Source organism: Budorcas taxicolor, chromosome 17 (assembly GCF_023091745.1).
Source record: "Budorcas taxicolor isolate Tak-1 chromosome 17, Takin1.1, whole genome shotgun sequence".
Classification (NCBI taxonomy): Eukaryota; Metazoa; Chordata; class Mammalia; order Artiodactyla; family Bovidae; genus Budorcas; species Budorcas taxicolor.
The window spans coordinates 36,707,224-36,724,594 of NC_068926.1; the positions used below are offsets into that span (position 1 = coordinate 36,707,224).

General features: G+C 35.1%; 1 protein-coding gene across 1 annotated transcript in view; it reads left to right on the plus strand.

Moving 5' to 3' along the window:
* Nucleotides 1–238: 238 nt before the first annotated feature.
* The window catches only part of FSTL5 (follistatin like 5), an 858,755-nt gene continuing 841,622 nt past the window's right edge, over nucleotides 239–17,371 (plus strand). Inside the window, exon 1 of the mRNA XM_052654835.1 lies at nucleotides 239–364. Within this exon, the coding sequence (XP_052510795.1) occupies nucleotides 239–364 (126 nt within the window). The remainder of the gene's footprint in view (nucleotides 365–17,371) is intronic.

Consider the following 17,371-nt stretch of genomic DNA (forward strand, 5'->3'; position numbering starts at 1 on the left):
AATGTTATATAAAGCTGTATGTGTGAAAAAAACACAATATTTCTTATGTCAAGAAGAATTATAATCTTTATTCGAAGATGCTTACCTATTATGGATTCAGTTGGCAACTGCTGCTGAGTTTTGATTAATTCTATGGAGAATTCTATTTGTTATTGAATATTTTTGATATATTTCTTCAATTTAGAATGTGTTTTCTGATTATTTGCAATGTTAATTTTCACAGGTGAAAGCAATAAGGATGTTTAAGTGCTGGTCAGCTGTTTTGATTCTTGGATTCATTTTTCTGGAGTCTGAAGGAAGGCCAACCAAAGAAGCAGGATATGGCCTTAAATCCTACCAACCTCTAATAAGATTGCGACACAAGGTACCTTACCATTCTGGACTTGCTCATAATGAACTAAACTGTTGGTTCTCTGGTTTACCACTCACCTAGGAGTGCTTATTGAAGAATATACGTTCAGAGTATAATTTATATTTATATAAAAAAGCTTTTAGAAATACAATTTGGGGGATTACTTTTGACAAAGTATAGAGATGGACTATTTAAAAAAACGTGTCATTAAAATTTCACATGAAGAAATAGGATAGGACTTATAAAAATAAGTATGTCAAGACCGAATCACCCAGATAATTTCTATTATTTCCATATTAATTTTAAGTTTATAACTTCAAACTAAACCAAAAGTGTTATGTTCTTGAATTTGCCATTAAGATAAACAAAAAAGGATGCCTATACCATCTAGAGACATATAGTTTGGCAAAGTTTTTGTTCTTTTAAAAATCATTAGACATTTTAATTTCACAAAAATCATAATAATTTCAGGTTGTCTAATAGGAAATACTTCATTTATTGATGTTAAATATTTTCAAGAAATAAATAAGTTGACATTAGGATTTTTATAAATTCCATAGATTGTATACTTACAATAAATTGAGCTAGTGCTTTTAATAACACATCATGATACTGCAAGTAAAGTACTTAAACAACATTTTATTCAATCAAATAAAAGTTTATAATACATTTTGGTTTTCCTAGAGAGTGGAAAAAAGACAAAAAAATGCTGAAATTGAAAAGAACATATACATTTTAGGATTTCTTATGCTACTTATCTTTTAAAAATCACTTGAAATAAACAAACATAACTATATTGACTTTGTCCTTTATAGTCACTACATGATAGTAGCACTTACATTGCATATATTTTTGCTGAAATTCTTTCATAACAGCGTAGTATTTTGACAAAGTCACTAACCTTTTCTGGGATTTTTATCTGCCAGACATTAGGCTAAGCTGTTAAATTTATTGTTTTATTTAATCTTCAAACCAAACTTATGAAAGTGTATCTATTTTCATTCTATAGATAAGAAATTAAAAAATTCTTAGAACATTAAGGAATTTTTGGAACACATACATTTATTAAATATTTCAACAAGCTAAGGTATAGCATGCAGAATAGATATGACAGGATATCAAAGAGAAAATAAGTAGAAAATAAACTATACTTTAAAGTAAAAAATTATTATAGAAGTTTAGTTGCATGTAAAAGTAAATAAGCTATTAAAATGTTCATTCTAGATAAATACAATTGGAGAATTGGCCTTATCCCACTATTTTTCTATTATCATTCATTTCCCCTACTTCATGGACTAACAATAAGTTTTGTTCCAGCTCCAAACTTAGATATAATAACTCCATAACTTTATGAATGCTCTGAAAACACATTATCAATTCAACATACTGACTCATACTATTACAGACCCAGTGAATATTTATTCCATACTGTGAACTGCCCTATGTTATATGTCTTGAGGTCTAGAACTGTGCCTTTCTAATCTTTTTATTCCTGGTGCCTAGTAGATACTATGTGATTGAATCAATGGCAGAAAAATAGCAGGTAGAATGCCTGACTAAACGTTTTGATTGTTCCTTTGTTAAATGTAACATCACAGATTGTTGTGTATTATTTATAAATAATTTTGAATTAAATTTGGACATTGCAGATAAATCACTTACCATGCATTGCTGTGTAATTTAAGAAACCTTTAAAGAAATGAAACAACACAATGAGTTAAACCAGTTTTAGAAACACTAATACTCACCCAAAATGGTCCAAGTCACCTCCCAATCTTTTCCTTCTCTGTGAATCCTTACCTCTACATAGTTAGAAAAGGAACATGACTGCTGGTATTTAGGAGCAGAGAGGCAGAGAATGTTATGACAATACCTAACTTTCAAATGACTTGAGACAGAGGTGACATTAAGCTATAAAAATAATTCTGTGACTCTGTGTGTGTGTGTGAAAGTGTGTATCTGGTAGGAATTAAGAAGCTCCCTGAGTTCTGTTAAGTTCCTGCAAAACCCCAGCAGATACTTTCCCCTCATTATCAACCTCAATCCAACCACTGGGATGTACTTTTCCTTCTCCAAGACCTTGAAGACTAATCTCATTATAGCATTTATTTATTTTTGAATTAGTCACTATTTGAATCCGAAGAATACCTGATTGTCTTTCTTTTTTTTAATTATTATTATTTTTTTTATTAATCCAATTTTATTTTTTTCCTTTATTTTAATTTACAATACTGTATTGGTTTTGCCATACATTGACATGAATCCACCACGGGTGTACATGCGTTCCCAAACATGAACCCCCCACCCACCTCCCTCCCCATAACGTCTCTCTGGGTCATCACCGTGCACCAGCCCCAAGCATGCTGTATCCTGCGTCGGACATAGACTGGCGATTCAATTCTTACATGATAGTATACATGTTACAATGCCATTCTCCCAAATCATCCCACCCTCTCCCTCTCCCTCTGAGTCCAAAAGTCCGTTATACACATCTGTGTCTTTTTTACCTCCCAGAATACTGGAAATAAAAGCAAAAATAAACAAATGGGATCTAATTAAAATTAAAAGCTTCTGATTGTCTTTCTCTCACTTCTTTCCACTCCAATTAGGCTCACAGTCTGCTTTATAGGAGAGGTTTTCCCAAACCATAACTGAAAATGGAACAAACATAGACATTCCCTTGACCCCCTGTAAAGGTTCACTCTAGAATACCATTATTTGTCAAAATATGTATTTCATTTACTTATTAGTTTGCTGGATGTTTCTTTCCATTATGATGTAAGCTACTATTCATCTTTGGCTTCCCTGGTGACTCAGAGGTAAAGCATCTGCCTGCATTGTAGATGGGAGTTTGATCCCTGGGTCTGGTATACCCCCTAGAGAAGGAAATGGCAACCCACTTCAGTATCTCATGGACAGAGGAGCCTGGCGGGCTACAGTCCACGGGGTCCCAAAAGAGTTGGACACAACATAGTGACTAAACACTCACACTATTCATCTTGCTATAGCACAGCACCTAGGACAGTAAAAAGAAACAAACGTATTTATAGTGAACGATTCCATCACTGACTAGAATAAGGCTTAAATCAAGATGATATATGTGTGTATAATTATATCATATTATAATTAATAATACATTAAAATAATTTCCTTTTCTATCATTTTTCCAGAGAAAAATCAACTGGGCTATACTTAATAAAAAATTTTTAAATACATTATTTAATAGCATTGTATAAATTTATTTCCTTGCATTTGTTATTTTTAACTTGCATAGTTTTATTTAAATAAAAAAGATTAGAAACATCTATAAATCTGTAAGACTTAGGGAATGCATAAGGAGATTTTCTATTTGGATAGGTCTCACTAGCATAAATATTAGTTGCTAACTACAAAACACTAAAATATATAATAAATACACTAGATTTTGAGTTTTGATCGCATTGTCCCCAGAGAGGTGTCAGTTCTTTGAGTCTGAACAAATGTATGTACAGAACGGAAATTTCTCAAATATTTGTGTGTCAGTTGTATAATGAATCCCCTTTTGGGAGCAAAAACGGAAATGTGCGATTTACTTGTCAGATTACACAGTGAAAGTGAAAGTGAAAATGTTAGTCACTGAGTCCTGACTGACTCTTTGTGACCCCTCGGACTGTAGCCTGCCAGGTTCCTCTGTCCAAGGAATTCTCCAGGCAAGAAAATTCGAGAGGATTGCCATTGCCTTCTCCAGGGGATCTTCCCAACCAATGGATCAATCCATGTCTCCTGCATTGCAGGCAGATTCTTAACTATCTGAGCCACTAGGGAAGACCATACATAGCGTAGTGTAGTATAGGTATAAACATATGTGTACATAATTGTATCATTTATAACTTTGTATACACATGTGTGATTGCAAATATATATTGTGTCTCAAGATAAAAATGAGTAACATAAATCCATCATGCTAATTATAGAAATCTTAATTATAGTCCATAATATGTATCTAAGGGGGCTGAGACGGCAGACTACCAAGCTCCCCTGTCCCTGGGATTCTCCAGGTAAGAACACTGGAGTGGGTTGCCATTTCCTTCTCTAATGCATGAAAGTGAAAAGTGAAAGTGAAGTCCTCAGTCGTGTCCGACTCTTTGTGACCCCATGGACTGCAGCCTACCAGGCTCCTCCTCCTGTGGGATTTTCCAGGCAAGAGTACTGGAGTGGGGTGCCATTGCCTTCTCCACTATATTGTGCTACAAACTTTCATATACATTAACTGTTGTGATTTAATTCACAGTAATCCTTGGATACAGGGAATATTTTTCCTGCTTATCCAAATGACAGTATTAAAACCTGAGAGGAAAAGTAACTTTCTTAATGGAAAGAGAGAGGATCAGACAGAAAAATGAGATTAGTAAGAAGCCCATGAAAGCATAGGTAGAACACAGATGGGGAAGAAGGATCAGAAAGGATAAAGATAATGTTAGTAAAGCAAAGTGACACTGGCTTCAAGGAGAAACATCTAATGTCCTTTCAAATTGTTCCTTCTCCCCTTCCATAAGCACAATCACAGTGTTTCCATGTATGTTTTCTTGGCTAGACTGAAATGAATGTCTTCTCCTAATAGGGCAGCATAAAGTTGGATAAGACCAAAGTGACTTAGCAATACAAATATTACTGTAGCTATAGTTTAGGTCAATCTCCCAATGAAGACTCACTCGGAAGCTATAGTCACCACCCTAACTGCTGGTCTGTCACTGGTTTTGAGCATAGTAGTTACTATAGGGGGCTCCTAGGTGGCTCAGCAATAAAGAATTCACATGCCAATGCGCAGGGTTGGAAAGATCTCTGAAGCAGAAATGGTTCAGTTCAGTCACTCAGTTGTGTCCGACTCTTTACAAACCCATTCTTCCCTGCCCATTACCAACTCCTGGAGCTTACTCAAACTCATGTCCATTCAATTGGTGATGCCATCTAACCATCTTATCCTCCATTGTCCCCCTCTCCTCTCGCCCTCAATATCTTTCCCAGCAACAGGATCTTTTCAAATGAGTCAGTTCTTCACATCAGGTGACCAAAGTATTGGAGTTTCAGCTTCAGCATCATTCCTTCCAATGAATATTCAGGACTAATTTCTTTTATGATGGACTGATGGATCTCTTTGCAGTCCAAGGGACTCTCAAGAATCTTCTCCAACTCCACAGTTCAAAAGCATCCATTCTCCAGTGTTCAGTTTTCTTTATAGTAAAACTCTCACATCCATGCATGACTACTGGAAAAATCATAACTTTGACTAGATGGAGTTTTGTTGGCAAAGTAATGTCTCTACTTTTTAATATGCTGTCTAGGTTGGTCATAACTTTTCTTCCAAGGAGCAAGTGGTTTTTAATTTCATGGCTGCAGTCACCATCTGCAGTGATTTTGGAGTTCAATAAAATAAAGTCTGTCACTGTTTCCATTATTTTCCCATCTATTTGCCATGAAGTGATGGGACCGGATGCCAAGATCTTAGTTTTCTGAATGTTTTTCACTCTCCTCCTTCACTTTCATCAAGAATCTCTTTAGTTCTTCTTGGTATTCTGCCATAAGTGTGGTGTCATCTACATATCTGAGGTCATTGATATTTCTTCCAGCAATCCTGATTCCAGTTTGTGCTTCCTCCAGGAAATGGTAACCCACTCCATTTATCTTGCCTAGAAAAATCACATGGACATAGGAGCCTGGTGGGCTATACAGTCCATGGGGGTCACAGAATCAGACATGATTGAGCATATACTCACACAGTTCACACACAGTACCTATTGGTTACTATGAGCATTTGTGAGAAAATTCCCTGAAGTTTTCTATACTTTGAACCATCTTCAGAATTGATATACTCAGAGCAGGTCACACAGAACTTAGTATCACAGGGCATTTACTGTATACTAGGTACTCTGTTAGCTTTATTCTGTACATTGGTTTAATTATATGAAGGTTCGTATGTTGTAAGTGCTTTTATTACTGTTTGATAGAAGAGAAAACTAGGCTTCACGAATGTTTAGTAGTTGTTTAATACAACACACTTAAATGTTGGGAAGCAGGATTAGGATTTAATATAAAGCCTGTATATTTTAATAACCACTCTACAGTGAGTACTTTTGTGTTAATTTATCCTGTGTGCCATGTATTCCCTATTCTCCCTGCATTCTGATCACATTAGTCCCTTTGTGCTTAAAGTGACTATGTGTCTAGTTCTGGCTAGCAAGTTGTTAAACAGTACCATGGAATGCCTCTGGGCTGAACATTTGATCCCAATTGTAAAACCGTCCTGAATTGTCTTTTTTCTTCTAGCATGTCAAACAGCATCTGTTCAAGGGAGTGCCTGCTTAATCATGCCAAGTGTCTAAATCAACTAGGATGACTAAAACTCCCTGGCAATTAGTGATTATCTTGGAATAAGAAATGAGGGGAAGGTCTTCTGTTTTAAACCACTGAGATTTGGGAGATGTCTGCTATTTTGGAATTATCATTTTCTGTCCTAGAGAACTAGAACGTAAACTCTTATCATCTAACAAAAAATTCTGTACACTTTTTCCTCTACTACCTTGGTTTCTTTTTTCATTTCTATTCCAAGGCTTTTTGTCTTCTCTTTCATCCAATATTTCTTTCTTCTTTCTGTATTCTTCTGGCTCATAATTTCCTACTAAAAGATGCTTGCTCCTTGGAAGAAAAGCTATGACCAACCTAGACAGCATATTAAAAAGCAGAGACATAATTTCCAGCAGTCATGCATGGATGTGAGAGTTGGACTATACAGAGAACTGAGCACCAAAGAATTGAGGCTTTTGAGCTGTGGTGTTGGAGAAGACTCTTGGGAGTCCCTTGGACTGCAAGGAGATCCAACCAGTCCATCCTAAAGGAGATCATCCTGAATATTCATTGGAAGGACTGATGCTGAAGCTGAAACTGCAATACTTTGGATACCTGATGTGAAGAACTGACTCATTTGAAAAGACCTCAAGGTTGGGAAAGATATTGAGGAGGAGAGGAGAAGGGGATGACAGAGGATGATGTCCTTGGATGGCATCACTGACTCAATGGACGTGAATTTGAGTAAACGCCAGGAGTTAGTGATGGAGAGGGAGGCCTGATGTGCTTCAATCTATGGGTTCGCAAAGTTGGACATGACTGAGCAACTGAACTGAACTGAACTGATCATTTCCTATCACAATGAATATTGTAGTTGTGCGTGCATGCTCAATCACTCAGCTGTGTTGACTCCTTTTGACCTCATGGACTTTAGCCTGTCTGGCTGCTCTGTCCATCTAATTTTCCAGGCAAGAATACTGGAATGGGTTGCCAGTTCCAACTCCGATGGGTCTTTCTGACCCAGGGATTGAACCCATGACTCTTGCATCTCCTGCAGTGGCGGGTGGATTCTTTACCACTGTACCACCTAGGAGGCCTGCCCTGTTGTAGTCACGGTCCTATAATATGCATGGACTATTATTTCAGCATATCGTCATATACCCTATCAGTTCACTGTAAAATTCTTTAGATTCAGTGTGTTATCTTCCTTCCCTTTTCTTACTTACAGCACTGATCACACTGCTACACTGTTTGCTGATACTGATGATCAAAGCCAGGCTTGAGGGAAGATTATGAGGACCGTAAGGAGTGCCCTTTGAGTATACCTAGTGGGACCACTGAAAAGTCTTAAAATGGGTATAACTTTTTGTGGCCAGAGAATGCAATCTCCAGATTTATAGTACAGAGCAAATCAAAATTGCATCATGATTCCTTTACTTACAAAATCAAAATGTTTGTCTATGAAACAAGTTACTGGTGCAAATGGGGCAAAGTGTTTGTGTAATTTAATAAGTCCAGAGAGTGTTGCTATGCATAGCAGTACAATATAATTCAAAGAAGTCATTTACAGGAGGTTATGCTTTACTTTTAGTATTAAAAGAGTGATAGATGTGGATTCGTGAAGAGTGGCAAAGGAGAACTGTAGGGAAGGAGAGAAAAATTAAATAGCACATCAAAACCACGACTGCTGAGAGGATAGAAACCTTCAGGCAAACCCAGGAGCATTATTTCCTGGCTGATGAAAAATTGTGCCATTCCATCTGAAATATCTGACTGCTTCCAGCATGTTTGAGGGAAGACCCTTTAAAATGTTAATGTATTTTTCAGAGGTCAAGAAGTAATCTGGACCATTATCTAATAGGAAAAATAGTCATGAAGAAGGAAATGAAGACATTATTGTCATTAATTAAGTAAATGTTAAGGAATATATTAATTAATATATCAATATATTTATTACATGTATATCTTAATGATTGAATAATGTTAATGCATTTCAAATGTATTAAAATGTATTAGTAATAAATTTTTAATGTTTTCATTGAAGTATAATTGATTTAAAAATTTGTGTTAGTTTCAGGTGCACAGCAAAATGATTGTTATTCACACATATAGATACATTTTTAAATATTATTTTCTCTTACAAGTTATTGTGAAATATTGAGTATAGCTCCCTGTGCTATATAGTAGGCCCTTGTTTATATATTATATATATATATATATATATATATATTAGTGTATCCATGTTAATTTCAAACTCCTCATTTATCTGTCCTTTCCTTTCCCCATTGGTAACCATAAGTTTGTTTTCTGTGTATGTGTGTCTATTTCATTTTTGCATATAAGCTTATTTGTATCATTTGTTTTCTATACTCCATATATAAGCAATATCATATGATATTTATTCCTCTCTGTCTGGCTTACTTCATTTATTATGATAATCTCTAGGTTCATCCATGTTGCTGCAAATGACATTATTTCATTCTTTTTTATGGCTGAGTAATGTTCCATTGTGTATATGTACCACATCTTATTTATCCATTCATCTGTCATTATACATTTGTTACTTCCATGTCTTGGTTATGTAAATAGTGCTACTGGAACATTGGGGTGTATGCATCTTTTCAAATTATGATTCTGTCTAGATACATGCCCAGGAGTGGGATTGCAACATCATATGATTTTATTAGTTTTATTAAGGAACTTCCATGCAGTTCTCCCTAGTGGCTGTACTAATTTACATTCCCACCAACAGTGTAGGAGTGTTCTTATTTTCTCTGCAACCTCTCTATTGCTTTTTATTTGTAGAATTTTGATGATGGCCATTTTGACCAATGTGAAGTGATACCTGATTATAGTTTTGATCTGCATTTCTTGTCTTTTCTCAGAGTTTGAATAAAAATTTTTAAAATTTGTATAGAAACACAAAGACCTGGAATAGCTAAACTAATCTTGGGAAAAAGAGAGCAGAGTTGGAGTTGTCATGCTCCCTGACTTTAAACTATACAGCAAAGCCATAGTAAACATAAAAGTATGGCACTGGCACAAAAACAGAAATATAGATCAGTGTAATAGGACATAATGCTGAGAGAAAACCCCACACACCTATGGTCAATTAATTTACACAAAGGAGGCAAGAATATACAATAGAGAAAAGACATTCCCTGCAACAAGTGGTGCTGAGAAAACTTGGCAGCTCTATGTTAAAGGATGTAGTTAGAACATCTCTAATACCATACACAAAAAATTAATAATACATTTAATCAAAATGTATTAAAGACCTAAATGTAAGACCAGATACTATAAAACTCAAGGAAACATAGATAGGATGCTCTTTGACATTAATCACAGCAATATTTTTAAGAATTTGTCTCAGAGAGTAATGGCAATAAAAACAAAAGTAAACAAATTGGACCTAATTAAACTCAAAAGATTTTGCATAGCAAAATAAACAAATAAAACAAAAAGCCTACAGAATGTGAGAAAATATTTGCAAATAATGTGGCTGACAAGTAATTAATCTCCACAGTATAGAAATAGCTCTAACAGATCAATATAAAAAATGAAATAAAAAATGGGCAGAAGATCTAAATAGACATTTCTCCAAAGAAGATATACAGATGGCCAAAAGCTCATGAAAAATGCTCAATATTCCTAATTATTAGATAAATGCAAATCTGATTTTTTTCATAAAAAAATGTTTGAAAAAGAAGAACATTAATTTTTTTTTTCCTGAGAAATGAAATTCTACCCTTAATTGACCTAGTGCCTGGAGTTCAGTTTCCAGTTTATACCAGCATACACCATAAGATGTAGAAGATCTGTGAGTTAAGGACACCATATGGACCATAATTCTTATTCATTGCACCAAAGGAAGAAGTTATCTTTAGGATACTGAGCAGTCCGTAGTCCTTTCCTTTGCTCAAATTGGAGATACAGACTCTGTCTTCTAAGGCTTTCCATACACTTGCCGCTTGCTCTGGATGGGAACATTATCTTTGTGTTACAGAGCTTCTTGCTGTTCAAACATCTTTGAATAGATCACAAGGCAAATGACAGTCAGTGTCTCTATCCATAAGATTTGCAAAAACATTATGGGTTCATGGAGGATTGTCTCCCAAAATACATTGGTAGTACTACCGGTGTCAGGAAATCAGAGTCACCATCAAGTATATCTAAGGCCTAAACTGATGCTGTGTGTGTTTTAAAACTGATTTGCAAATCAAGTACATAGTTACAACTTCATTGTACTTTTTGCTGGTTCATTTTGTCCTTTCTAGAACTTTAAGAAAAAAAAAAAAAGTTTTGTTGACCTTTGGATGTGTTGCTTGCAAGTTTATTCATTTAAACTGGAATATATTTGCTAATCTGGGGAAAATTCAGCATGTGGTAGACTGAATCATTTTGCTAGGCAAAATTAAGTCAATAAAGAAATATATCTGGTCTCTAAGATTCTCAAGATAAAAACCTACTAGTCATTTGATCTTTTTGAGAATGAATTATCAAAGCAGTACTATCATTACAGATGTGTAGGATGCATAAAGTCTGTTCCTTAACACTTCAATGAGGCTACCTTAAGATACTTTTTGTAAAGCTTTAAAAGTAGTTGTTATAAACTTGAAGAAAGAGCTGTTTTCATTTTAAGATTTTAAGTTGTGAAATGTTAAAAATGGGAAACATTAGTCTTCTACTTATGTATATTCAACAATATGTAACAAACTGCTGCTGCTGCTGCTAAGTCGTGTCAGTTGTGTCCGACTCTGCGACCCCATAGATGGAAGCCCACCAGGCTCCTCTGTCCCTGGGATTCTCCAGGCAAGAACACTGGAGTGGGTTGCCATTTCCTTCTCCAATGCATGAAAGTGAAATGTGAAAGTGAAGTCGTTCAGTCGTGTCCAACTCTTAGCGACCCCATGGACTGTAGCCTACCAGGCTCCTCCACGCATGGGATTTCCCAGGCAAGAGTACTGGAGTGGGGTGCCATTGCCTTCTCCGATGTAACAAACTAGTCAAAGTCAAATTCATATAGTATATAAAACCAAGCTTGTCCATATTCCAGAAAACTCCATTTATGCACCAGTCTTGAGCACTTAAGATTTTTTGTTTTACCACCCTAGAATGAATTTTCAAGTCACCTGAGCTACAGTACTTCCTCTTACCCAACACACACATATATATATAGATTTAGATATAGATGATAGATATAGATATATAGGCTTCTCAGGTGGCACAGATGTAAACAGTTCAGTTCAGTTCAGTTCAGTCGCTCAGTCATGTCAGACTCTTTGCCATCCAATGGACTGAAGCACGCCAGGCTTCCCTGTCCATCACCAACTCCCCAAGCTTGCTCAAACTCATGTCCATCGAGCCAGTGATTCCATCCAACCATCTCATCCTCTGTTGTCCCCTTGTTTTCCTGCCTTCAATCTTTTCCAGCATCAGGGTATTTTCCAATGAGTCAGTTCTTCACATCAGGTGGCCAAAGTACTGGAGTTTCAGTTTCAGCATCAGCCCTTCCAATGAATATTAAGGACTGATTTCCTTTAGGAAGGACTAGTTTGATCACCTTGCAGTCCAAGGAACTTTCAAGAGTCTTCTCCAACACCACAGCTCAAAAGCATCAATTCTTTGGCACTCAGCTTTCTTTATGGTCCAACTCTCACATCCATACATGACCACTGGAAAAACCATAACTTTGACTAGACAGACATTTGTTGGCAAAGTGATGTCTCTGCTTTTCAATATGCTGTCTAGGTTGTTCATATCTTTTCTTCCAAGGTGCAAGCATCTTTTAATTTCATGGCTGCAGTCACCATCTGTAGTGATTTTGGAGCCCAAGAAAATAGTCTCTCACTGTTTCCATTGTTTCCCCATCTCCATCTATTTGCCATTCTTTACAGTTGTAAAGACTCTGCCTCCAATACAGGAGATGAAAGACACATGGGTTCGATCCCTGGACTGGGAAGATCCCCTGGAGTAGAAGATGGCAACCCACAGCCTAGCAAGGCTGTAGTCCACGAGATCACAAAGAGTCAGACACAACTGAACATATATACATACACACACGCATATAGATAGATAGATAATTGAAAAACTTGACTTATCCTTGTTTCCCTGAACAGTAATTGATCCTTTTACTGATCAAGGAGCACCAGCATATTAGGACCTAGGTGTAGTTAAACAGGTTTTTTCATTACTGTTCATTTCCTTTTGATTGACTTCTTTCTTACCTTTAGATCTAGTTATATTTTCCCCTCATTTCTGTGGAGAGAATAACGCTAGTTCATATCAGTTTACTAAAGAAAAGCAAACTATTCATATACCCAGATCTACCACTAATAAAGTACATTATACTACCTATACTACCCCCAAAAGAATACAGATATCAATGTTTATAACAGGGTTCATTGTGGTTACTTTAAATTTGTACATGTAGGAAAAAGGGTTATGAGTAAAGAACAGGCAAATGAGATAAATTAATATTAATAAACCACAAGCTAGCATTTATATTCACTTCTTCAATGTGAAAATTAATCATAAATTGATTTGTACATCTTTCATTATTAAAATTCTATTGAGAATTCAATTAGAAAAGTTCTGTATTATAAATGAAAAGAAATATTCTTATTTATGAGCTTGACATTCAACATGTTTAAGAGATAAAAATCTTATAGTATATAGATCACTATTGAAACGAATAGGATTATTTTAAACTAATATTACTCACTGCTTGTTTCTGGCATCAGATCCCTAGTATATGAAGTGGTTTTAGATCTATAAGACAGTAAAAAGTATTCAATCCATCTTTGGATACATAAAATACTGATGGGGAAAGCGAGTGCCTGAGAGGCAATGGTCTTTGCTGAAGATCACATAGCTAGGTGCTACTCAGTTGAGAATCCGTATTTCCTGTCTTCTGTAACAATTCCATTTTCCTTTAACCCTTGTGTGCATGCTATGTTATTTCAGTTGTTTCTGACTCTTTGTGACTCTGTGGACTATAGCCCACCAGGCTTTTTGTCCATGGGATTCTCCAGGCAAGAATACTGGAGTGGGTTGCTGTGCCCTCTTCCGGGGGATCTTCCTGACCCAGGGGTGGAACCTGTGTCTCTTACATCTCCTGAATGGAAGGTGGGTTCTTTACCACTAATGCCATCTGAGAAGCCCAATCGGTAGACCCATCCAGCAAAAAAAAAAAAAAATCTTTTCTAAACATCTTTGTCAAAAGGTTGCTTACGTATGTGGTCAGCAATGCTGGAATATGGTTCTGCTTTCTCCTAAGAAAGGTGCTTCTTTTTGCTTTCTCAATATTTAATAGAATTTATTTTTTCTTGCAGTTTTAGGTTCACAGCAAAATTGAGTACAGAATGTAAAGAGTATCCATATACTGCCTGGAACCCCACTTTAAGCCTCTCCCACATCAATATCCTGCACCAGATGGTGCATTTGTTACAATTTATAAATCTACATTGATAAATCATTACTATTCAAGGGCCATGGTTTATCTTAGGTTCCATTCTCAATGTTCTACACTTTATTTAAACATGTGCAATAACCTGTGACCACCATTGTAGTATCTATCATACAGAATAATTTTATCATCATAAAAATACTCTGTATTCTGCTTATTTATCTCTCCTTCTATAATCTCTGATAATCATTGATCATTTATTGTCTCCACAGCTTCACCTCTTCCAAAATGTCATAATGTTGGGATTATATACAATATACCCCATATAGATTGACTTCTTTCTCTTAGTATTATGTACTTAAGATTCCTCTATATCTTTTCATATCTTAATAGCTTGTTTCTTTTTAGTGCTGAATAGTATTCCATTAACTGGATGTGCCACAACTTAACTTACTGAAGGACATATTGGTTATTTGACTTGATAATTAAAAATAAAATTGCTCTAAACATCTATGTATGGCTTTTGTGTGAAAATAAGTTTTCAACACATTTGGGGAAATTCCAAGGAGTTTGATTACTCAATTATGTGGAAGAGCATGATCAGTTTTATAAGAAAGTGTTATACTGTCTCCCAAAATAGCTGCACCATTTTACAATCTCATCAGCAATGATAGCTGTTCCATATTCTTATTACTGTTTGGTGTGGTCATTTTTTTTTTTTTATTTTAACCATTCTGATATACATATAGTTGTATCTCAATGAGGTTGTAAGTTGTCATTCACTAAAGACATTTATGACTTTTAACATACTTTTATATTTATTTGCCATCTGTATATTTTCTCTGGTGTAGGTGTCTACTCAGGATTTTTTATCCATTTATTAAATTGGGTTATTAGTTTTCTTATCATTGAATTTTGCTGGTTCATTGTATGTTTTGAATAAGAGTCAGTTGTGCTATTTGAAAATATTTTCTTCCTGACTGTAGCTTGGTTTCTCATACTCTTGACATTGTCTTTCACAGAGAAGACATTTTTAATTTTAATGAAGTTCAGCCTACCAATTATTTTTTCATGCATCGTATCTTTATTTTAAAACTCATTTCCATACTCAAGGTCATTTATATTTTCTCCTTTGTTGTCTTTCAGGAGATGTATAGTTCTTTTAACATTTAAGCCTGTGATTCATTTTGGGTTAATTTTGCCAAGGGCTTAAAGTTTGTGTCTAGATCCATCTTCTTTTTTTCTTTCTTTAGATTTGTGGGATGTCCAGTTGTTCCAGCACTATCTGTTGAAAAGGATACCTTTGTTTCATTGTGTTGTTATTACTCTTTCATCAAAGATCAGTTGATTAAATTATCCTGGGTCTCCTCTGGACTCTACTCTGTTCCACATTGAGCTTTTTGTGTTGTTCCACCAATACATTATTGATTACTATAGACTTATAGTAAGTCCTAAGTCCATTAGCAGAGAAGGTAATGGCAACCCACTCCAGTACTCTTGCCTGGAAAATCCCGTGGACAGAGGAGGCTGGTAGGCTGCAGTCCGTGGGGTCACTAAGAGTCGGGCACGACTGAAGCGACTTAGCAGCAGCAAGTCCATTAGTGTCAGTCCTCCCATATTATTATTTTTTTTCAATATTGTATGAATTTTATATGTGTTTTGCCTCTGAAAATAAGCTTTAAAATCAGTTATCAATATCTACACAAATAAGAGATTTTGACTCTGAGATTTTAACTGGGATTGCATTGGATCTATGGATCAAATTGGGAACAGTTGGCATTGTGACAATATTGAACCTTTATATCCATTGACATGGACTATCTCTCCATTTATTTAGTTCTTTCATTTTGTTCATCCAAGTCTTATAGTTGTCTTCATATAGATCTTATAATTATTGTGTGAGGTTTATATCAAGTATTTAATATTTCTGGGCAAATTTACCACTGGGCCACCTGGGAAGTCTATATATCATTAGTTAAATATTTATTTAGAATTTTTTTTAAATTGAAATACATTTTCCATACTATGGAAAACCCAGATCTTACGTCTTTATTTTCTGAGTTTGGACAATGTGTGCATTTGTGAAACAAGCATCAATATCTATGTGGCGCAAGACTGAAATGTCATCATTTCTCAAGAAAATTTTTTCATACCTCTACCTAGGCAGTCTCTGCCCTCATTCCTTCTGATGCAACCAATGTTCTGATATTTTTCACAATAATATAATTTTACTTGCTCTGAAGTTTCATGTTAAAGAGATCTTCTAAATCTGTGAATGTATATAATTCTTTTATGATTTTAGTGTTATTGAGACATATCTCTGTTATTGTGTCTCTCAACAAGATATTTAATTTTATTGTTGAATAATTTTCCAGAATATGAATATACTACACTGTTTTGTTTTAAATACATTTCTATTGATGAAAACCTGGAAGGAATTCTTAAAAATAAAGCTTCCTAGGACATCCCTATACAAATCCTTTTTGGCTGTATATTTTCATTTCCCTTTGATCAGTAGCCAGCCATGAATTCCTATTTTGTAAGGTAGGTGCATTTCTTTGAATAAGAAATTACTAAAACTTTTTCCAAAGTAGATGTGCAATTTTACATACTCAAAATTAATGCATAAAATTTTCAGTTACTTCACATTTTGGCAACATTTGCTGTTTTTCATATCTTAAATTTAATCCATTCTGAGGAGTCTTATTCATTATAAAACTTAATATATAATATATAATTTGAGTTTTCTTGATGACATTGAGCATCTTTTCATTTTATGTATGGGTCATTCAAGAATTTTATTTTGTAAATTTTGTTCAAATCGTTTTGCCTATTGTTTGTGATATATATTTTTAATATTTGGTTATATCATTCATGAATATTTAAAAGTCTATAAATTATGGAAGTATTTATATTATCTTAAAATTTCAAGCTCAGTAAAGCTACTGTTAGCCCCTCTTCAGTGTGATTTTATTGAAAAAAATGGGAACATTAAAAAGGGACTACATTTGGGGAGAAGTTTTAAATATTTAGCTAAACAAGAATTAAAAGCTGTAACTATTAACAGAGCAGAAGATATTAAGAAGAGGTGGCAAGAATACACAGAAGAACTGTACAAAAAAGATCTTCATGACCCAGATAATCACTATGGTGTGATCACTCACCTGGAATGTGAAATCAAGTGGGCCTTAGAAAGGAAGCATCACTATGAACAAAGTTAGTGGAAGTAATGGAATTCCAGTTGAGCTATTTCAAATCCTGAAAGATGATGCTGTGAGAGTGCTGCACTC